At 36.7% G+C, this 25,435-nt stretch overlaps 1 protein-coding gene across 2 annotated transcripts; it reads right to left on the bottom strand.

The window, feature by feature from the left end:
- Positions 1-1,818: 1,818 nt before the first annotated feature.
- On the bottom strand, positions 1,819-24,766 carry LOC138318675 (metal cation symporter ZIP8-like). 2 transcript variants are annotated; one of them, XM_069261273.1, is made up of 8 exons: positions 24,621-24,766; positions 13,941-14,225; positions 7,003-7,177; positions 6,415-6,584; positions 5,702-5,839; positions 5,009-5,246; positions 3,889-4,076; positions 1,819-3,722 (listed from the first exon to the last, which is right to left on the bottom strand). In XM_069261273.1, exons 2-8 carry the CDS (start codon positions 14,163-14,165, stop codon positions 3,573-3,575), a joined length of 1,284 nt encoding a protein of 427 aa, XP_069117374.1. In that variant the 5' UTR covers positions 14,166-14,225; positions 24,621-24,766; the 3' UTR covers positions 1,819-3,572. The 2 variants fall into 2 exon arrangements, with proteins under 2 accessions (XP_069117374.1, XP_069117375.1); XM_069261274.1 differs by having other exon boundaries at positions 13,941-14,276; positions 24,621-24,761.
- Positions 24,767-25,435: the final 669 nt, after the last annotated feature.

The following is a 25,435-nucleotide window of genomic DNA, read 5'->3' as shown; positions in this document are numbered from 1 at the left end:
TAATTTCAATATGTCGAAAATATCTGCACAGAAAAAACCGTTTATCAACGACGATTTAATTCTCAAGCCACAAGATTTAATAGCCATTTTGACGGCAATCAGTTGGCGTTATTATGTCAATATTAGTGACATCATAATGGTCACGTTTTGGGTGTCAGTAATACCCCATAGACTTTGTATTGGTTATTTTATGTAGTAGAAGTGAATGTTAATATACTGTGTTTACATACTTTAGTCTTCTCTTTGTTTTCCATTGTTTCATTTTTTCATGGTTATTTTCAAAATGTTTGATTAAATCGAAAAAATTCAATTTTGGATTGGGCAGCAGACAAAGCCTATATATGCCCTCTCCACATGATTACATGCATTTATAGTATATAGAAACATATTTTTAAGAGCATATCCTTAAAAGCATATTTGCACTGGACTGAATCTATAAAATAATAATCATTCATTTTTAGAGTTAACACAAATCGCACATATTACTGAACACTTACAAGTAAGACTTTTAACATTTATAAATAGTTTACATATATAGTAGAAGAAATTACATATAACGATGAATAACATGCATATCTTCCTGTTGTATTAAACTTTAATTAATAACGGTATTAATTGATCAATATTCGCTTAATCAAAGGTTCTGATTTTATTAAACTGAATTTTGATTATGACTTGTTCCCTCAATGTCACTCTCACTCCGGACATTTGTTGTAACCGGTCGGCATTAAAATGTCCTTAACCAATGAGTGTCTACCCAGTCACAAACATACGGAGTATGAGCAACACTGAGGTTTCCTGGCTGGCCTAAATTTCACATTGTCTGAAATCTACTCTAGTAACTGCAATCCGACTACGATTATATATCAATAAAGACAACACGTGGTTGTATATGTAGACCATATTGGATCCTCTGATGTTTATTTTTATGTAGAACAATATACTGGAGAAAATTAATTTCTGTTCTTTAAATGCAATGTTTCAACATCATTAACAAACAGTGAGAAATCAAAACAACAAAAGTGGATGAAATATTAAAAGCATTAAAATTGGGAGCTTCGTCTTCAAAAAATATGAAAATGCGAAATAAGGGCACCACGGTGATAAGTTGGTTTATAGCACATGTACAAATATTCACGTATGACCATGTAAAACAATAAATAAGAAAAAAGTTTATTTTGTATGTTCAATCTATTGAACACGCCATTCACATTTGTTGAATTTCTTAACTTGATACTGCACGACTGCCATTTTTTTTATAATCCATTCTTACATTTGTGATACATGTATACTGATTTTGCTGATAAGGACAAGGTTGATTTTAATTACTTTTACTTTGCTCCAGTTTAGAAGCCAGTTTCATCAAGTCGTGACAGGTTTGAGAGAAGAAAAAAATATTGACTACCTGGAAAAATATTCCCTATCAACGACCAGCACCTGCTATTTTGTATCTTTGAGCTAGCAATCTTGAGGTGGACGACACATTAACCATTACCCCATTGTGGTCCTTAAACTCACTGATTTAAAACTTCAGGATTTGCTATATCCGACAACGATTGATCTCCGACCCGTAATGTCGAGGTTAATAATTAATATATAATCGTGCTTTATCATTTTCAAACGCATTGGTTACCCAGTCAATGAATCAGGCGAAAACAAATAGAATGGGAACTGCTTAATCATACTTCAGCCCACGTGAATGAAATGTGGTCATGAATTAAACGCTAAGAAACCAATATAAATACACTCTATGCATTAACAAATACCATAAGTTCATGAATCTAATAAACACATGACAAAATAAGATATGCAACCCTGTTCACACTCAATATTTGTCATTCGAATTTTATTAATAGCTTACAAAACAACATGATGCTGCCTGCTGTTTACTAAGTATGTCGTATTAAGATAACGAGCTTAATAAAAAGAATACAGACGAGTAGATATCAACAAACGTCTAAATAATGTTTGTTCTAAGATCATGACTTTGAAGTTTAGCTTACATGAAGATCATGAGTTCACTTTAAAGCTTATAAACCAGTAAATGCAAACATGTTAATGTACTCGATATTCAACATATCAAACATTGTTAATACACAAAATCGTGAATTTTTGTATAACTTATTCTAGGACAGAACAAACAACGAAATATACAAGTGAATTACGCATTAACCTACATTAAGGCATTAAGATACATATAGCACCAGAATGAATATATGTTAACAAGTTTTCTGAGGCGACTTAATTTTTCGATCTCGTGCCTAACCACTCCACGGAAATATGAGGTCGTGATTTAGACTCGCATGGTTCTTATCTACTAATGTCTGAAGCAACGTCTGAAGTATCCTGTAGCAATTTCTAATCCCCAACCCCTGGAATATTTTGTAGCTAATTCTAATCCCCAAACTCTGGAATATTTTGTAGCCATTTCTAATTCCCAACCCCCGGGCTATTTTGTAGCTATTTCTAATCCCCAAACTCTGGAATATTTTGTAGCCATTTCTAGTTCCCAACCCCCGGGCTATTTTGTAGCTATTTCTAATCCACAAACTCTGGAATATTTTGTAGCCTTTCTAATCCCCAACCCCCGGGATATTTTGTAGCTATTTCTTATCCACAAACTCTGGAATATTTTGTAGCCATTTCTAATCCCAAACCCCTGGGATATTTTGTAGCTATTTTTAATCTCCAAACTCTGGGATATTTTGTAACAATTTCTAATCCCAACCCCTGGTATATTTTATAGCTATTTTTAATTGCCAACCCTGGAATATGTTGTAGCTATTTTTAATTGCCAATGCATAAAACAGTTTTAATCATCGCGAAAACAGTTTGTTTACAGTACATATTAGAACAGTATAATACATGACACTTTAAACGTATATGTGAAGCATTTTTATAAATTGTAAACTAACCAGTTTTGTGTGTACAAAATATCAAAATATTGTAAAGTATGAAAATCTAATCATTCGAAAATACTTAAACGTATATCAAAGTTTAAGATAGAATAGATATCAGTCGCTCCTCTATGTAGTTATGATCTTCAAGAAAAAAAACTGTAAAAAAAACCGTTTAGGTAACATGCATTGCTTCAGACATTATATTCGTCATTTTAATATTCTTATTAAGACATTTGAGCCAATTAATCATAAAAATGTACTGTCATTAAAATTGGGTAAGAATATACATGGAATGATAGGAGTATTTTATCTAGAGCATCAACATTTTCGATTACTGATGAACTTTTCAAGGCCTGATCAATGTATACAACATAATACCCTTATATAAAAAAATAATATGAAATAACACAACGAGGAAATTCCCCATATATTACAAAAATATTTTGATTAAACGCTTTATTCTTCTTACATTGTATGACCGTTTTCAATGTAATAACACTTTTCTAATACAATATAATGATTTCTTTAAAAAAAATATAACAATATAGAGGGAAAAAACCTCTCCTCAACGTGTTATAAAAATATATCTGCTTTATTCTAATTGAAATATTCCAACGCATACAATGCATTAAAACAGTAACATTACAATGTTTGGATTTGCATATGATATGTTTAAACGGCAATATTCCCGCCCATCGTTGCGATAAGAATCACTATTGCGAACCCAACAAGAAGGCCAAGATTCTGTAAGAAAAACACAGTAAAAGCACTATCGTCTCCTTTGATCTCCGCCTCCTTTGCCTGGGCATTCATTTCTGGAATCTGCCAAGACAAAAAAAGCAAATCTAATAAATTATCAAGATATATCATAATACTCGTCGTTGTTGAAATCATCACCATTATCGTCGTCGATAAAAATATCAAAATACAAGCACAATTCCATAAGGTATATCCTTAGATATGTTGAACTAAAGATGAAGATACTCACCATATCAGCAAGAGCTATGTACACAAACAGACCTCCTGCGAAGGCGAAGATATAGGTGTTGGCGTCAGTGTTTTCCCCGACTAGGATGCCTATTATCAATCCTATATATATTGACAAAGCAGCCAGGCAGTTGGTTAACAAAGCCTTCTTAATGGACATCCCTGAATGCAGCAGAATAGCAATGTCCCCTGCAGATAATGAAACGTATGAAAAATATGGATATGAACTTGCATATAATATGAGGTATTTGACAAACATATAAAGACGCGTGTAACTCACAAGAAGGCACGTTTTCACATCCTCTTCACGTTTTCGTGAAGGTATAGTTTTAGCACAAGTTTCGGAAAAAACCTAGTTCACATATTCATTCTAATATAAGTATCAAACAAAAACTATCTATAACTGAAAATTTTTATTCTGGGTTGTGACCTTTCACTTTATGCAATATTTCCAACGTGATGTCAATGATACCAATCATTCTTTGATGTATATGGCATCAATCAATACAAATATATATTTGCAATATCTTACTTAGTATATCAATTTTATCGGCGTATTGATAAAACAACCACCGCATCCAAAGTTTCGGTTTTACAAGAGAAAAGTATACACATTATATGACACTAAAACAGAATCCCAAAAAGAATTCAGGTAGAGTCGTAACGTTTTTATATGTGTCAGTTGCCATCAACTGAACAAAAACACATCTTGACGAATAGTTTAGCATTTCTGATTTAACATTTCTAAAGGAAATGACCAGTTAGGCCATAATATCATCCGTACACAGACACAATTTCCTAACCAGAAATTCGCATGAATTTCCGATTAAAGTGTTTCCTGAAACAAGTAGGATATTCAATATCAAGTTTAAATGGACATAAATGAATTTCACATGAAAATTCGCTGAGGTCAATTTTTTGTCAATTTCAGGTCAGGATTTCTTTGAGGTCAATTTGAGAAATTTGGCTTTGTAAAAAATTCCAAAAGACCTCTTCAGTCTGCATCTGTTAAAGCTCCTGTCAATTTTCCAGCGGTAGCCGACATTTGTTACAAAAACGATAATCGCTAAAATAAAGTCGCCACTCCAATATAATTATTTTAAGGACGCATGTCGACCTACCAAGCTCGTGTGGTAACTCCTCAGTCAGCACGGATAATGAGACACTGATCCCTAATGCCACATTCTCAGTGTAGGCCGCTCCTATGGCAAGTCCATCTGAAAAGTTGTGAAGGGCGTCACCGAGAAGGAGGGTCCACGCCACTGTAGCCACGCCCCCTTTGCCGCCATGGCTATGGTCATGGGTATGAGTGACGTTGTTTTGTAAAGACTCTGCTTCCGAAACGACAAACTTTTCTCTCTACAAAAATATTCAATCCGAACAACATTGAAAAAATGGAAATGGTTGAAGATAAATCAGTTCCATGAAAGGACTACTTTTGTGCATATTACAGTTTTATTTCCTCAAGCGTGTAGGTATCGATAGCTACTTCAGTATTTTAAGTGTTAAAATGCGTTATTTCTTCTTAATATACGACGTTAAGCTTAAAATACATGATGTAACAATCAGTGACTACCGTAACTTCAATGTTATCCTTACGTCGTTTTTACAACTACTTATTGAGAAAGCATGGGATCTTTGAGAGTCAAAAGCTTGATTGGGAAAAATAATGTCGTTTACATTACGGTGATGCTTTTACCTTATATGAAAAGTTCTTAACTACTTAACTCTAAAGAAAATTGATACGAGAGGTGAAGTAAAAGTCATTTGTTTGGTATACATATAAGCAGTATATTAACCAAAGGATACGCTACCTTTTTCTTAAGTTTTTTTCCTGACCTCCAGTTAATGCACCGTTCTATCACATAGAAAACGTAAATACCGCCAACGGCTGTGGTTAGTTTCCATGTGTAGTTTGGGACTGGGCTATCTTCACCTGTAATGCCTAAAGACTGGGCAACAAAAGTGGTGCTTTTGTTAACTTTTGATATTCACAGGAAGTTCCATGTAATACACAAAAAGTACAGGAATACCTGTATTAGATTGTGTTTAATTTTCTTTTATTCTCGATCTAAACGCAATCAATGACTATGCGGTGAATATTCATATATTTATCCAAGGATAAAATACCTTGAAGCTTTACTTTCAGTACATAAATATTGCTAACAAGAAAACAACAGTAAATGTTTTTGACAATGTTAAAAGTAACCAAATTAATTAATCCTGCTCAAAAGTGTAAAGGATAAATAAAATATAATAATTAAAAATACATGTACATATGTTATTATGATATCGAGTATTGCTTTTTTGTTTTGTTTACACATCGTGTACCTGAATTGTGACTTCCCGTGCGGGTAGGTATCCATTGTGGTCTTATTATTTTGTGAGCGAAATTCGCGTCATTTTCTCATATATGTATGACGTTACGCTCGTAAATACATTTCGTCACAATCGATACCTACCAGCAAGGGCAAATACAGAATAGACTCCTTTAATTGGGAAAAATTCTGAAAAAAGCAAGTGTTACCTCTGGAATAAGAACCAATAGCCCGGTCGCCCCAAGTGTCCCCATAGCCAAGGATACACAGAAGTACATGATTCGCTGGAAACTACGTGATTTCATACACGGCTTGAAGAACACACCAATATTGGAGATAAAAACAACAACGGACGCTGAAGCGATGCCAAGTCCCCATGCTACAAAGTGAGAGGCTGATTAGCTCATATTGAAAAATATATAGCAATGGTTCATTTATCAAAGCAAGTTAAATGCGTATGAAGAATGAAAGTGAAAAATGTTTTAGTTTAACTTTTCATTTGTTTTGTTTTGTTTTTTGTTTTTTTGTTTTTTTTAGTAATTGATAAAGTTTGAGCTTTGTAATGGCTAATTTATTTGATTAAAATTAGTTCTTAACTTCTTTATTTATATTTCATATGAAGCAAATCTTTAAGATAATACAGAACCTACATAACATAAAACGTTTTGGTATATCATAAACAGAGGTAGTGCAATGGTGCTGCAGTGACATAAGCAATTCTATCAAGCTGTTCGCCACTGTTAATTGCCGGATTTTTTCTGGACGAAAATTATCTCATGACTAATAATATATCTAACCTTCGGCAGAACTTGGCTTCTCCCCAACCTCCACTTCCTCCTCGTCCCCGGCTGCGTGGTGACAGTGATCATCCTGGACCGAGTAAACTATGGCCGACAAGGAATCACTGAGGCTGATGTTGTCAAGACCAGGCGACCCGGAGAATGTCTTAAAGATGTCCTCATACCCCAGACACTATAGGAGAGAATAAAAATGGCTACTGCTACATCTTTGTTTAAACAAATGGATATTTCCAACGTTTCATTTAATTAATTAAGTAGAATGCAAACGAAATAGCAAAAGTAAGCCTAAATGTAATGCCATAAATGCGTAAAAAATATGTATGTTTATGAAATATTTCATGATTCAGCTGGTTGGTGTATTTACGTCCTATTAACAGCTCGGGTCATACCATTTAAAGACGGCCTCCCTTGTATGTAATATGTTTGTGTGGATGTCTGCATATTTTGGGAGGCAGCGGTATGTTCGTGTTGCATCTCTTTGCAATAGTGGAGACACTAGTCAAGCACACAACACTCGGTCACATTATACTGACAACGGGCAAAACCGTCGTCTCATTTCCTTTATAATAAGTGCTAATCGTAAACGACCAATTTAAGACCAACCAACTAATTGTTTTTAAATAGACCACAGTTGTTTGATGTATTAATATAATTTCGACACTAAAATAAATCTAAGTTCTAATGTTTGAATTATTCATTATCAAAACTGGTATTTTGAACATAAACAATCTGATTTTACAAATTTATATCATTGTTTCCTAGGGATAATTAGCTGTCAGAAAACATTTTTACTTTTGACATCCTAATTAACGAGCAAATCAGCTCAATCTTCTTTGCACAGGGGCTACACACAGGGGACATCTCGAAAATTTATTTTATATCTTGTTGGTTGTTCCCAATAGACAATGGTGTGTCTCGGCCAGGGTCAGAACCCAGAGAGCTTCCTTACAGGGGCGAGTGCTCAAATCTGGGCCAAAAATTAGATGATGTTAAGGAAGGCGTTAGGAAGAAGAAAGTAGATTAGGAAGAAGAAGAAAAAATAACATTATAAATTTAGTCGCCTTTTAGTCACGCTATAAGAGGCCGGAGACACCTTACCTGCAAAGGGGGGGGGGAGGCCAAAAACAGTCGATAATTATGCAGACTTTGCAATATGGAGTAATTCAAACTGCCAAGTAACTGTTAAGACTCTTCTGATCGAAATTTTTTAAATAATTTAGTTATTAGATTAGAAACTTGACTGTAGGCGTCCTAAAACGTCATAGTCTTATGTGCTCTGATATACCAAGAACATCGGTTACCCCTCAGCGCATGAGGTCATATTACAAAAATGTACAATACTTATACTGCTTAGGGCAATACTCACTTGTTTGTATTCATTTAATATCAACTTACCCGTAAATTAATAGGCAGTGATATTTACAAATAGATTTACATGTACTGCTGATATAGATAGATTTGATCTTTGAACTTACACAACGTTTATATATCAGTCGCTGTTTATACTAGTGTACTTTGCATGCTTATATATATCACATGTTAGAACATAACTTGAATATTAAACGAATTTTCTCAAATCAACTTGCATGAATATGCTTAAGGATTATTTGCGAAGACGTAGAGGTCACGTGGTACAGTATTTAGAGAAAATTCAGTATGAAATAATATATGATATTGGATGGGTTATCATTTGATGATTGAGTGGGTAATTAATCCCTAAGTATGTAAGTTGATTTGAGAAAATTATCAAACATCATAAATTCGTTCAACTTTCTAGTTGATGAATTTATATCACCATTCACATAACCCCCAATACACATGTATTAAAAAGGAAACTCAACCATAAATCGACATATTGACAAACTGTATTCAAATATAAGTAAACTGTCAAACAGTAACAACAGTATTTCTAATATGTAATAACAACAACAAAAAAACATTATAAGGTAAAAATTAAACGTTATAAGGTTATAGATAATGGAAAATTGTATTGCAGAATTGTTAAAAGGAATGTCCATATATTAAACAACATGTATTGATAAACAACTAACTAATGATAATTATCACATTAAGAAACTGACTAGTAACAATTTGGACTTGAGGAATTATATAAACCTTTGTCCATGATTATTAGAACTAATTATACAAAATGTCTACTAAAGAATGATCAGTATCAATTGGCTTATTGTAGCATTATGCAGTAAATAAGTTGATGTTAAGACCTGCATTTTCTTTTACAATTTTCATCCGTCGTGAGATCGTGTCTCTAGAAAAAAACCTTTGTATGGTGGCCCCGTGGGTAAGAGTTCCTTTTGAACCCCCTCCTGATTTTCCTGAAAATCCGTGGATAATGTCGCCTTACCAAGTTGAATCGATATACAAAGACATATATGAGGGAAAATATTGAAAATAAATTAATTAATAATTAAAAGAACCTCCAGAACTAGCATTATATTCTAATACTTTTCAATCATTTGAGTGATCCGAATTAATTTTAAAGCCGTAGTAAAATTGACATGCGTTGGCCAAATGATCCTGTGGAGCAATGGTTAAGGCGTTGGACTTTGGAGCAAAAAATAAATGTAAGCTATGTGGGTTCGAGTCCCGCCTGGAGAAACGAAAGCAATATACAAAAATGTGTTTGAGTTTGTTATTAATGTACTTTGTATCTATATAACCACATTATGGAATATGGTACCTTGTATATGACCAAATAACGGAAAATATAAAATATCACATGGATTCAATTAAATAAGATAAAAATGTATAGAGAGGACTATATATATATATATTTTTTTTTAACTTTTTTTTTAATTTTTAACCCTAAAAACACAAAGCCCTTGGTACCCCTTAAAAAGAACCCATTTCAGACACTTGACTAAAGCGAGAAAAAAAAACCTTTTTGGTGGGGGTTGGGTCAAAAGGAACTCTTTCCCAATGTACATTCATCCATATCATTCTATTCATCACATGTCATACCAGTAACAGATAAAGCATGCACTTTTTTACTCATATTTATGAGTGCAGTCAACCATACCAATGTATTCATCACATATAAACCTGGTGAACATAAAATACCCATAGTCACCCTTCTATAACGAATATTATTCATTTCTAAAGTGTCTTCCGAGGATGGACATAACCTTGCTCTACCAGTACAACGTCTTTACTGGTGATAACATGATTAGTGATACATTGTATATAGAAACTGAAAAGGATTTACAATGTGTGATTTAGTGTTTTCTTGCGTATGTGACAAAACAAAATAAGATTTTTGGATACCTTAAAAATTGAAGAAAAAAAGAAAAGTGCTAAAAATATTGAGATATTACAAGGAATTCGATATAGGATATTTATTTGTGTGTTGGTAAACTAGGCAACATGTGAGAGTTCATTAATCCCAACAAAGAGTTTATGAATACGGAAATTATGTCCATTGGATTTACAGGGATATACTCAACTATTCTAACAGACGTGGCTGCTAGGAGCTTACATAATGTAAGAGTGAATGTTAAAAAAATGTTGAAATCCAAGAAGGGCCAAAGATCACCCAATGTTGTATATATGTACGTGCAACATGGAACACGCTCGTGTGCATGCTTTGCTGCAGAAGAGGTGACAGTGTACATTCAGCCCTAAAAGAATATTACCATCGAAAAACAGTGCAGGATGCATTTTTAAAAAGTTTATTTTCAAAGATGGAATGAATACATTCAGCTTGAAATTCTGAGTAGTGTTAATATTGTCTATGAATGATATGTGTATGTTGTTCAAGACACAAACATGTATTTCTTATAAAAGTGTTTTGAAACTCTTCTGGAATTGCTTATGCCTTGACACTTCGAGATGTACTCGGGATTTACCTAACTGGTTTATAAGTGACTGTCCAAAAATGATCACATATAAACCGGGCAGCGGTCCAAATTGTTAATATAAACCAGCTATAGGTAAGTCACAGACCAGTCACGGGTACATCCTGTACATTCCATGAAATATAACACAAAAAGAACAAAAGGATTTACGCTAACTGTGTTTTAACTCTGGTGCTACCCTGGACGTGATGTTTTCAAACATGATGAAAAGTAAATATTTATCTTATCATCCATGAAAGTCTGTTACACGTACACTATGTAATGATTGTTGACCTGTGACCAATGCTAACAGCATGGATATTATATATAAAAGAGTTTTAATAAAGTAATGTACACTAATAGTCTTAATATACTTCAAAACTATTGTCACATCCCATGGAGTTTTGGATCTAGGCAAAGTTAGGTCAGTTAGTAAAAACTCCTTTCACATATTTCCGGACTATGGACTGACAACCGACCATACCCCAATCCAGATTTATACAGCTGATGTAAAAATTCCAAATAATGCTCTACAATAGCTTTAAATGGATCAATCTGTCCCTGTACACAAAACTGCACCCATTGTTTTTTTTAATATGTCCCATACTGTTTTTGGTTGAATCTTTCCAAGAGTCCAGGACGACATTGGCAATTTGCTGTGATATTCCTGCACTAATTAGTCTTTGTTCGGATAAGAAAAAGACTGTCATTTTCATTTTTTACAGTGGTTGTTGTTTGTCCGGAGAAATTGGATGAACTAATGCATGATTTACGTGGGGTAGATGGACGACGGAAGAAGGACGCCTTAGTATCGCATAAAAAACCTCCGTCACGAAAAAAAGTTGGTAAACACAACCACAAATTAGGAAATATCCGTGAAAAAGTCCGTTGAATGAAAGCATGTCTATCTGAACCAAATGGAATTCTAGTACTGAACCACGTGACCTCTACGCCATCTCAAGGAATCCCTAAGCATGTTGATTTGAGAAAATTATTTGATAAAAATGTGTATGCATCGGGGTTAACATGAGGTATTACTGTTGACTTGTAAATTGTTGTGTATCTTGTAGATTTTAAAACAGTTTGTGAAAAAGTGTACATTCAGGAAAACAAGTCCACAGGGTTCAGTACATATTTCTGTCACTAAATAACCATGCCATTTTGTTTACTTATGTATATAGCAGGTACAAGGAGCGCTTGTTTGACCGAATTCGACTTTATAAAAGCATAAACATCGAATCAAATCCTTATGACCTTAATTATTAATAATTATATGCCAATAAATCAAAACTTTAATGCTTATTAAGCTAATTTTTAGAAAGTCAGTATCGTGTTAATTGTTGTATCCCCGCTTGACCTGGGGAGAGTACGTTGTCAGAGAAATCCGATTCATCTAACCGTGAAGTTCGGACATCAAGAGATATATCATCTGAATTCAGCTTGCTTATTTAGTGCCCATTCTGGGGATTATTTGTCAAAATTCCAATACTAATTTCCTCTCTACTCATGGGACACAATTGTAGTTATTATCTGGTTTATATTCTTTTTAATCTGAATTATGTACATTTTCCTAGGTAGTTTTTCGATAGAATACTTTTATAAAGAATACAAAGTTTCCCAAAAACCAAGGTGATCATGCACACAAATCAATCACAACTGAAAATGTGGACATATTATTACAAAATGGCTCGATAATAATGAAACATCAAATAGCAGCTGTTTTCTGTCACTTTCATCAGACAGCTGCCACTTTATAAAAGGGGAATTAATTATATATTATCAGTAAGATACAAATACTTGTATTTTGTTATTTTGACTTTTAAATATACGCAGATTTATTCTAGATTAGTACGTCCTAATGTAAACCCAATCCTTATAGTAAGGAAATTGTGTAAGTGTTTATGGTCAACTTCATTACTCTTTGAAAAACGTGTAGATACCCTACACTTCCATTTAAATATGAGATCGGTTTTGTTCCAGGATCGTGACGTCCTTGTTCTGGTTTGAGCTTGAGAGTCACTTAACCTCGAACTTTATCTTGAATTGAATACAGAACAACGCCGATGAAGACGAAACGATTACTCCTGGAGAACTCATTGATCTTTTCTTAGCATGATTCTTAAGACATCTTTGCACCAACGATTTGCATACCTGTTTAAATTGACTTTGATCAATTTTATTCATGTTAGAATTATAGTCTTGTGATTCATTAACAATTTATTCAAGTTATGGATTCCTCGTGAAAAATATTCATACACCAATACATTCATTTCATCCTACCGTGCGGTTACTAAATTTCAATATTCTGTTACACATCATCAGTATGCTATGTAAGAATGAAGGTATTTATCATCTTGCTTAATACGTGTGTCGGCTTAACATTTAAATGTACAAAATTAATACAACGCTATTTTTTCTTTTTGTTTTGTTTTGTTTTTGCTTTTTGAGTTCCTGTTTTTCTCTCTATGGCGTGGTTTAATGTTATGGTAGCGAAACTTTGATCCGTGAAATATTAGAAAATGTTGAATTGCAATATATATAGTTTAGTCTTGACGTGACAATTTTGACCCGCACCATTTTATATAACTTACTTGATGTAACGTGAAAATAAGTCACTCGCGAAATATATGTAAACAATAATTCATATGCCATGCAACATGATAATATTAGTTTTGCTAAGGATATAATATTTCATCTTTTTTATTCTCCTACCTGCCCAAAATTACTTTGTAGCCAATATATTTAAATGAAAAGACGAAAAGTATTTCGGAAGTACAAGTCCTAGGTATGGCAGGTCAACTCTGTAAACAACTCAGCTTCGCCAGCCAAGGGTATTAAGACTAATTCTCTTCCTACTACAGGGTAGTAGAAAGAGAATCAGACTAATACCCTTGGCTAGCGAAGTTGTAAACAACAATATGTGTCAAGGTCGTTACAAACTTATTTTGATAACAATGCAGAGATTAGAACTAACATGTTCAAACATTATCATTTCATTTCATGCTGTTATATTTACACATGTGTACCCATTTTAAATGGACAAAGAGCCAAACCACGTGGGCACATTTACATTGACACACTTACCCGACGTGCACACGTGCTCTCTGTAGACACATTACACGTGACCCCATCTGAGATATAGGAAGGGTCCAGCCCTAGTTTGGCACTGAGCTCATAGAACCCTTCTTGAGATACCACACCATTAGTTCCATATAAGTCCAAAAGAGCTTCCAAATAATTGTTACCGAGTTGTGCTTGAACACCTGAGCTCAAGGCTACCATACAGACGAGAACAGACAGCAGGTACATCGTGGTAGGTTGTCACTGGACAAATGAGATGATAAGGTCCTCCCACCTCAAGTCACCCGTCTGAAGCACATGTTAATATAGCAGGTCAACACCCCACGTGTATACTGTGTCCTAAGTGAAGTAGCAGCATTACATATTAAGAACATGCTCAGTACAACGTGATCCTAATTACGTAAGAGAATCAAGTTTCAGATAACAATAAGCTGGCGTTGGAAATGAACACTGCATGATGCGGTGGTTTAATCAGCAATGACTGACTGGGTGGATTCAACAATGAATAGGCGATTAAATGAGGCACAACGAGAGAAAAACGATGAGCATAAAATGACCAATGCTCATGCAAATAAAACTGACATTGACGGTAATATTAGCACTGATTAGACGGAAAAAAGTAAAACCAATGGCGAATTATCAGGAGAATAAGGTGAACACTAATGAAGCTAATATAACTAGCAGTAATCAGAAAAATAAGATTAACAATGAAGAAAAAAGGAAAGAAAGGAAAGAAAAGAAGAAAATGCACTTCATAATTAAACGAATAAACCTGCGATTCTACGATGAACAATTCGAGCAATAGTTAGGCGAATGAAATGAAAACTGATAAAATTGATCAAGTGAAAAAAGATGAGAGGAATAATACGGGCAATGATGAGGTGACAAAAACAGTTTAGACGATTACTATGAAATTGATTAGACGAATATGATAGGCAATAATGACGTGAATAAAATTTGCATTAACAAAATGACATGAGAAATAAGGCGGCAAATGAAATGAGCATTAATGAGGCAAATGAAATTGGCAATGAGTTCAATAATGAGGAAAAGAAATTGACAATAAGTTCAATATCGAGTCATATGAAATGAGCAATGAAAAGACAAATAAAAGGCGAATAAAATGAAAAAATGTTGCAATGAAAACCATAAGCAATGACAAGGCGAATAAAATGAAAAATGGTGCAATGAAAACCATGAGCAATGACAAGGCGAATAAAATCTATAAGGATAAAGTAAGTAAAACATTTCTCCTTTTTCAACTGTAAAATTAAGGATTAAGAAGAAAAAATAAAGAAAGACAAGAAAAACGAAAAGAAAGATAAAAAATTTTGTATTCAAGAGGTGAAGTAATTTTGTAATGTTATGGTGAACAAAACCAGCAACAGTGAGACTAAGTAAATCGATAATAATCATGGAAGCAACGATTAGCAGTGATGAGGCAAATACGATAAACGATGATGAGGAAAATAGTGAATAAATTAATAAAACAATAACAAGGCTACAATTACAATAGTAAGGCCAGTACAATATTTCCTTTCCCAATTAACACATTGTTATAGATTTACTAACAACAGAACCATATGTCGATTAGCTGTAACATAACAATGTTCATCCGCAGAAAATTTAAACTTATTATCATTATGAATAAATGAGCTATGTATAGGCAAATCAAACATAAAAAATGATGAGACAACGTCGATGTACCCAAATAGATACTGTACCCAAATTGATACCCTAATCTAGAAAAAAAGCTGAAGGATTCGTTTTGATAAAGTTTATCTCATTTCTCAGTGTCGACACCATAGATGCATCATTTATTGATAATTACGCTTCGTTTCATGCAATTATTTGCGTTATTTTCTCTGAAACATAACTTTGAAATTGGTGACTTGGTCTGAAACGTGTTAGTCCCTAAAAATGTGGTCGTGCGACAAATACTATTTGTACTATAATCGTGTTTTTTCAAAGCGTAAGGCCTTCTTAATGAAAGTTTTATTAAATAATGAAACTTATGATATAAACACTCAACAGAAATAGAAAAAAATAAAGTTGCCTAACATTATTTTTTATTAATCAAGTGCAACTTGCTCTTTGTATAGCGTTATTTCCCAATCTTGATTTACAAAAACTGTTATTAACATTATGTAACTTGATTGGTCCATAATTATGTTTGTGGTATTTTTACATTGAAAATTTTTATAATCATTAAAAATAATTGATAGTTATCTTAAGACATATACAACATATTGGAACAATATAGGCTTAGGTGAATGCCACAGAAAACTGAATTTAAATCATTGAAATATCAATAAGTCATTACGTGGTCTTATGGGCGTACTAAATAACCACAGGTACTGTAGTGAAAACAATTGTACAATTTTTACAGTAAAATATTATCATATTCAGTATAACTCAGTATAATTAACGCAACTACATCCCCTTTATAAAGTAAAATCACAAAAATCCATAATATATATTGATTTTTCTTACATTTATGCATTTTTCAATTTGGGTTCACATCATGTGACAAAATTAGAAGCTTCGATGCATGCTATTAATCGTTCTAACAGTAAAAATAAGCACTGTAATAACAAAAACAACGCATCCAAATAAAGTTGTATGCACTTCTTCAAAACAAGAAAGAAAATGGTGAAAGATACCAAGCAACAAATGTCATACAAGATAAACCTGCAAGTATTGTTATCAATTTGGCTACAATGACGTTAAATATCAAGAGCGAATAAAGTAAAAAAAAAGTTTTTGTTTATATGAAGTTTGATTTAAAAACATTCACAGCTCTTTGTTTTATTAGTAATTATATCTCAACAATTTCAAGTAACATGGCTTATGAAAGTGTCATAACATATTTTGGTCTTTAGCAGATAAGTCAGTGTCGTGAGATCAACGATGACGTATTTAGGGTGTGGTATTATTTGTTCAATGTTTGTAAAATGTATGGAAAACAACAATAATAAAAGCAACAACATCTGTTGAATAGAAACACGATATGATACGATATCAAAGATCATTATACAAATTGTCAACAAGATAAATACCAACTCAAGTTTTTCAGAAATACTTATGAAGAATTATTTAATTACTCGTCATTTAAATAGGCTAAATTTCCGGACTTCCCTTTTTCTAAAGATTTAATTTGTCGAATTCATAAGATCTTCCAATAAAATCTCCTCGTTACCCCCGTATCACTACCCAAAGTGCATCAGATCTAGGTGTAACATGATTAATGACATACAATATTTGTTTTCAACATCCAGAGTGCGGTAAATTGTTTTCTACGACGACACCAAGTATATGGTAGTCAAAACTGATGCACTCGGCTATGGTATGGGTGCAGCGTTCAACTGGATTGAGATTAGACAATTTATGACCTGAATAGTTACTAAATTTGGAAATATTGATTCGGAAAAGGACATGGGTAACTAATACGTCTTTTCGAAAAATAAAATTTCATTCAATAAGTAACACTTTTATAAGCTACCTTAATGTTCCAGTATAAATGGCGAAAGATTACCTGATATAATCATAGCCTAGAGTTAACCTGATGTAGTCACAGTACATTTAGGGAAGGGGTGATTCCGCCTGATGTAGTCACAGTACATAGAGGGAAGAGGAGATTCCGCCTGATGTAGTCACAGTACATAGAGAGAAGAGGAGATTCCACCTGATGTAGTCACAGTACATAGAGGGAAGAGGAGATTCCGCCTGATGTAGTCACAGTACATAGAAGAGGTGATCCGTCTGATGTAGTCACAGTTCATAGAGGGAAGAGGAGATTCCGCCTAACGTAGTCACAGTACATAGAGGGAAGAGGGGATTTCGCCTTATGTAGTTATAGTACATAGAGGGAAGGGGTCATAGAGGAAAGGGATGATTCCGCCTAATGTAGTCACAGTATATAGAGAGAAGAGGAGATTCCGCCTGATGTAGTCACAGTACATAGAGGGAAGAGGAGATTCCGCCTGATGTAGTCACAGTACATAGAGGGTAGAGGGGATTTCGCCTTATGTAGTTATAGTACATAGAGGGAAGGGGTCATAGAGGAAAGGGATGATTCCGCCTGATGTAATCACAGTATATGAAGGAAAGAGGGGATTCCGCCTGATGTGGTCACAGTACATAGACAAAAGAGGGGATTCCACTCGATGTAGTCACAGTACATAAAGCAAGAGGGAATTCGTTTGTTGTAGTCACAGTACAAAGAGTAAAGAGGGGATTTCGCCTTATGTAGCCACAGTACATACAGGAAAGGGGTGATTCCGCCTGAGGTAGTCACAGTACATAGAGGGAAGAGGGGATTTCGCCTAATGTAGTCACAGTACATAGAGGGAAGGGGTGATTCCGCCTGAGGTAGTCAGAGTACATAGAGACAAGGGGTGATTCCGCCTGATGTAGTTACAGTACATAGAGGGAAGGGGTGATTCCGCCTGATGTAGTTACAGTACCTACAGGGGAGTGGTGGCTTGATGTAGTCACAGTACATAGAGTTGACCTGATGAAGTCACAGTACATAGAGGGGAGAGGTGACCTGATGTAGTCACAGTACATATAGGGAAGGGGTGATTCCGTCTGATGTAGTCACAGTACATAGAGGGAAGAGGGGATTCCGCCTAATGTAGTCACAGTACATAGAGGGAAGAGGGGGTTCCGCCTGATGTAGTCACAGTACATAGAGGGAAGAGGAGATTCCGCCTGATGTAGTCACAGTACATAGAGGGAAGAGGAGATTCCGTCTGATGTAGTCACAGTACATAGAGAGAAGAGGAGATTCCGCCTGATGTAGTCACAGTACATAGAGGGAAGAAGGGATTTCGCCTTATGTAGTTATAGTACATAGAGGGAAGGGGTGATTCCGCCTGATGTAGTCACAGTACATAGAGACAAGGGGTGATTCCGCCTGATGTAGTTACAGTACATAGAGGAAAGGGATGATTCCGCCTGATGTAATCACAGTATATGAAGGAAAGAGGGGATTCCGCCTGATGTGGTCACAGTACATAGACAAAAGAGGGGATTCCACTCGATGTAGTCACAGTACATAAAGCAAGAGGGGATTTCGTTTGTTGTAGTCACAGTACAAAGAGTAAAGAGGGGATTTCGCCTTATGTAGCCACAGTACATACAGGGAAGGGGTGATTCCGCCTGAGGTAGTCACAGTACATAGAGGGAAGGGGTGATTCCGCCTGATGTAGTCACAGTACATAGAGGGAAGAGGGGATTTCGCCTAATGTAGTCACAGTACATAGAGGGAAGGGGTGATTCCGCCTGAGGTAGTCACAGTACATAGAGACAAGGGGTGATTCCGCCTGATGTAGTTACAGTACATAGAGGGAAGGGGTGATTCCGCCTGATGTAGTTACAGTACCTACAGGGGAGTGGTGGCTTGATGTAGTCACAGTACATAGAGTTGACCTGATGAAGTCACAGTACATAGAGGGGAGAGGTGACCTGATGTAGTTACAGTACCTACAGGGGAGTGGTGGCTTGATGTAGTCACAGTACATAGAGTTGACCTGATGTAGTCACAGTACATAGAGGGAAGAGGGGATTTCGCCTAATGTAGTCACAGTACATAGAGGGAAGGGGTGATTCCGCCTGAGGTAGTCACAGTACATAGAGACAAGGGGTGATTCCGCCTGATGTAGTTACAGTACATAGAGGGAAGGGATGATTCCGCCTGATGTAGTTACAGTACCTACAGGGGAGTGGTGGCTTGATGTAGTCACAGTACATAGAGTTGACCTGATGAGGTCACAGTACATAGAGGGGAGAGGTGACCTGATGTAGTCACAGTACATTTAGGGAAGGGGTGATTCCGTCTGATGTAGTCACAGTACATAGAGGGAAGAGGGGATTCCGCCTAATGTAGTCACAGTACATAGAGGGAAGAGGGGGTTCCGCCTGATGTAGTCACAGTACATAGAGGGAAGAGGGGATTCCGCCTTATGTAGTTATAGTACATAGAGGGAAGAGGAGATTCCGCCTGACGTAGTCACAGTACATAGAGGGAAGAGGGGATTTCGCCTTATGTAGTTATAGTACATAGAGGGAAGGGGTCATAGAGGAAAGGGATGATTCCGCCTGATGTAATCACAGTATATGAAGGAAAGAGGGGAATCCGCCTGATGTAGTCACAGTATATAGAGAGAAGAGGAGATTCCGCCTGGTGTAGTCACAGTCATAGAGGGAAGAAGGGATTTCGCCTTATGTAGTTATAGTACATAGAGGGAAGGGGTCATAGAGGAAAGGGATGATTCCGCCTGATGTAATCACAGTATATGAAGGAAAGAGGGGAATCCGCCTGATGTAATCACAGTATATGAAGGAAAGAGGGGAATCCGCCTGATGTAGTCACAGTACATAGAGGGAAGAGGAGATTCCGCCTGGTGTAGTCACAGTCATAGAGGGAAGAAGGGATTTCGCCTTATGTAGTTATAGTACATAGAGGGAAGGGGTCATAGAGGAAAGGGATGATTCCGCCTGATGTAATCACAGTATATGAAGGAAAGAGGGCATTCCGCCTGATGTGGTCATTGTACATAGACGAAAGAGGGGATTCCACTCGATGTAGTCACAGTACATAAAGCAAGAGGGGATTTCGTTTGTTGTAGTCACAGTACAAAGAGTAAAGAGGGGATTTCGCCTTATGTAGCCACAGTACTTACAGGAAAGGGGTGATTCCGCCTGAGGTAGTCACAGTACATAGAGGGAAGAGGGGATTTCGCCTAATGTAGTCACAGTACATAGAGGGAAGGGGTGATTCCGCCTGAGGTAGTCACAGTACATAGAGACAAGGGGTGATTCCGCCTGATGTAGTTACAGTACATAGAGGGAAGGGGTGATTCCGCCTGATGTAGTTACAGTACCTACAGGGGAGTGGTGGCTTGATGTAGTCACAGTACATAGAGTTGACCTGATGAGGTCACAGTACATAGAGGGGAGAGGTGACCTGATGTAGTCACAGTACATTTAGGGAAGGGGTGATTCCGTCTGATGTAGTCACAGTACATAGAGGGAAGAGGGGATTCCGCCTAATGTAGTCACAGTACATAGAGGGAAGAGGGGGTTCCGCCTGATGTAGTCACAGTACATAGAGGGAAGAGGGGATTCCGCCTTATGTAGTTATAGTACATAGAGGGAAGAGGAGATTCCGCCTGACGTAGTCACAGTACATAGAGGGAAGAGGGGATTTCGCCTTATGTAGTTATAGTACATAGAGGGAAGGGGTCATAGAGGAAAGGGATGATTCCGCCTGATGTAATCACAGTATATGAAGGAAAGAGGGGAATCCGCCTGATGTAGTCACAGTATATAGAGAGAAGAGGAGATTCCGCCTGGTGTAGTCACAGTCATAGAGGGAAGAAGGGATTTCGCCTTATGTAGTTATAGTACATAGAGGGAAGGGGTCATAGAGGAAAGGGATGATTCCGCCTGATGTAATCACAGTATATGAAGGAAAGAGGGGAATCCGCCTGATGTAATCACAGTATATGAAGGAAAGAGGGGAATCCGCCTGATGTAGTCACAGTACATAGAGGGAAGAGGAGATTCCGCCTGGTGTAGTCACAGTCATAGAGGGAAGAAGGGATTTCGCCTTATGTAGTTATAGTACATAGAGGGAAGGGGTCATAGAGGAAAGGGATGCTTCCGCCTGATGTAATCACAGTATATGAAGGAAAGAGGGCATTCCGCCTGATGTGGTCATTGTACATAGACGAAAGAGGGGATTCCGCCTGATGTAGTCACAGTACAGAAAGTCAAGAGGGGATTTCGCCTGATGTAGTCAAAGTATATAGATTTAAGGGGTGATTCCGTATGATGTAGTTACAGTACATACAGGGGAGTGGTGACCTGATGTAGTCACAAAACATAGAGGTGACCTGATGTAGTCACAGTACATAGATAGGAAATGTGACCTTATTTAGTCACAGTACATAAAGGGAAGCAGTGATTCCGCCTGATGTAGTCACAGTATATGAAGAGAAGAGGGGATTCCGTCTGATGTAGTCACAGTACATAGAAGGAAGAGGGGATTTCGACTAATGTAGTTATAGTACATAGAGGGAAGGGGTCATAGAGGAAAGGGGTGATTCCGCCTGATGTAATCACAATACATAGAGGGCAGAGGTGACCTGATGTAGTCACAGTACATACAGGTGACCCGATGTAGTCACGGTACATAGAGGGCAGAGGTTACATGTTGTAGTCACAGTACATAGCGGGGAGAGGTGACCTGATGTATTCACAGTACATCGAGTACAGAGGTAACCTGATGTAGTCACAGTTCATAGAGGGCAGAGGCGACCTGATGTAGTCATAGTACATAGAGGTGACATGATGTAGTCACGGTACATAGAGGGCAGAGGTGACCTGATGTAGTCACAGTACATAGAGGCGACCTGATGTAGTCACAGTACATAAAGGGGAGAGGTGACCTGATGTAGTCACAGTACATAAAGGGGAGAGGTGACCTAATGTAGTCACAGTACATAGAGGTGACCTGATGAAGTCACAGTACATAGAGGACAGAGGTGACCCAATGTAGTCACAGTACATAGAGGATAGAGATGACCTGATGTAGTCACAGTACATAGAGGTGACCTGATCATGATGTAATCACAGTACATAGAGGGGAGAGGTGACCTGATGTAGTCACAGTACATAGGGGCAGAGGTGACCTGATGTAGTCACAGTACACAGAGGGACCTGATGTAGTCACTGTATATAGAGGGGAGAGGTGACCTGATGTAGTCACAGTACATAGAGGTGACCTGATGTAGTCACAGTACATAAAGGGGAGAGGTGACCTGATGTAGTCAAAGTACATAGAGGGGAGAGGTGACCTGATGTAGTCAAAGTACATAGAGGGGAGAGGTGACCTGATGAAGTCACAGTACGTAGAGGTGACCTGATGTAGTCACAGTACATAGAGGTCTCAGAGGTGACCTGATGTAGTCACAGTACACAGAGGGACCTGATGTAGTCACTGTATATAGAGGGGAGAGGTGACCTGATGTAGTCCCAGTACATAGAAGGGAGAGGGGACCTGATGTAGTCACAGTAAATAGAGGTGACCTGATGTAGTCACAGTACATAGAGGGGAGAGGTGACCTGATGTAGTCAAAGTACATAGAGGGGAGAGGTGACCTGATGTAGTCACAGTACACATAGGTGACTTTATGTAGTCACAGCACATCGGGGCAGAGGTGACCTGATGTAGTCACAGTACATAGAGGTGACCTGATGTAGTCACAGTACATAGAGGTCTCAGAGGTGACCTGATGTAGTCACAGTACACATAGGTGACTTTATGTAGTCACAGCACATCGGGGCAGAGGTGACCCGATATAGTCACAGTACATAGAGGTGACCTGATGTAGTCACAGTACACAGATGTGACCTGATGTAGTCACTGTATATAGAGGGGAGAGGTGACCTGATGTAGTCCCAGTACATAGAGGGAGAGGTGACTTGATGTAGACAAATTACATAGAGGGGAGAGGTGACTTGATGTAGTCAAATTACATAGGGGGCAGAGGTGACCTGATGTAGTCACAGTACATAGAGTTGACCTGATGTAGTCACAGTACATAGAGGGGGGAGGTTACCTGTTGTAGTAACAGTACATAGAAGGGAGTGGTGACCTGATGTAGTTACAGTACTTAGAGGTGACCTGATGTAGTCACGGTGTATAGAGGGGAGAGGTGACCTGATTAAGTAACTGGTTTACCTGAATATATAACTCGTGACTTGCGCACAGAGCCAGACGATAGGCTTTCCGCACAATTTAATTTTTCATAAGTTTATTCTTTCTTCTTTGTGTGTATTTTTAAGAGTCCTCTTTGAATTTTTCATACTCATCTTGAGATGGTTTTTGACCAATTTCCCCAAATGCCATAATGTACAATTAATGCAAATAGTAAATTTCCAGCACTCCCGCTCATGGTATATGGATAGTATCCCGATGTTCCATTTTCACATTATCATTAATTTATTGATACCAATATGTTGAAAAGAAATTTGTTGTCACTAATTTGTTACACGTTTTTCTCAAAAAGTATAATGATACCAAAATTACTGAAACCGTAGATATTAGATTGGTTAAAATTCCCCATAAAAAGGTAAATTCAATAAAACAATATATAGATTATATACATGTACACATGTAGTAAAATTAACAATATGGAAAGACCTCGAGAGTGATGATCATTTTGAGAGTTTATCATATGCAAAAAACGTAGCATACGTATCATAAGTTAGTTTGATCATGACTAAGCTAACGCCGGAGAAGAATATACCTTGAACAGCTTACACAAAATATATAATCCACCCGTATAACCAAGGTACATTATGTATAGTAAATCTTTATACACACTGTATGTGTGTATGGTCTCTAAGCAAAGTTACAGGTGTAAGACCAAGGTAACATGCAGCTTGCAAAGATAGTACACAATGTTTTCACATGTGATTACAGGTGTTTACTTTAATCGTCAGTCTGACCACGTCCAACAAGCTGGTCAAACTATTTCAAACCATGTGCTGAATTATTAACGTTGCAACTATCCATGCGCATGCACAACTTTCAAACCATACATTTTAACATTTTTACCTAAGTACTAATTATAGAGACATGCCTTTAAGTATAACGTATGCTTTACATACCTGAAGTTTATGTCGTATCCAAGCTGTATGTGCGAAACATCACGAGGACATATCACACATAACCAGACTCAGATGTCTACCTGTTCATATGACCGAAGTTCTCACGTTGTAATTTGAACTTGGCGTTGTTGTGCGTGAATAATATACTGTACTCCTACCGATCTCAGGTGCGTAATATCGGGGTGTATTGTCGTATTAGACATGTTAATACAGAAGAATGTATTTTCATGATAGAATGTTCAGTCCGTAAACATTATCTTGCTGAAATACGTACTTGTGTTAAACCTGTTTTCCCCCATTATTATACCAGATATACCAGAATTCGGTCTATTTTAAGCAAAGCTTCTTGACCACCTAAATCTATAGTCTGTACATAATCATAATTATATTTGCGCGAAACTCAAAAACTTGAACTAGTGAAATATTGAGCACATCCATATACCTTATATACATTATATACACTAGTTATATAAATGTCCCTTGTTTTAGCCTGCTTATAGTAATGTCTTCAAAAACAGCTAGGGTTAAACTTAATGTCACAGTTCTTCCAAAACGTGTTTATGAGGGTCTTTAATCTGTTTACCGACTCGGCATTCACAATTTCCGAAGGTAGGGAGTTCCAGTCGTTGATCACTCTTATTGCAAATGAATGTTTCCGAATGTTAAGTCTCGTATGAGATTTCAGTAATCTTTTATTGTGTCCCCTTGTTCTGTAATGGTCTTGTTTGGTCAGCATGCTTCGGCCTCTATCACTGGTTATGTCAATTTCATTAATAATTCTGAATACTTGTAAAACATCAGCTCGTTTACGTCTG

The sequence above is a fragment of the Argopecten irradians genome, chromosome 3, assembly GCF_041381155.1.
Source record: "Argopecten irradians isolate NY chromosome 3, Ai_NY, whole genome shotgun sequence".
Taxonomy (NCBI): domain Eukaryota; kingdom Metazoa; phylum Mollusca; class Bivalvia; order Pectinida; family Pectinidae; genus Argopecten; species Argopecten irradians.
This window is presented reverse-complemented; position numbering and strand designations above follow the sequence as displayed.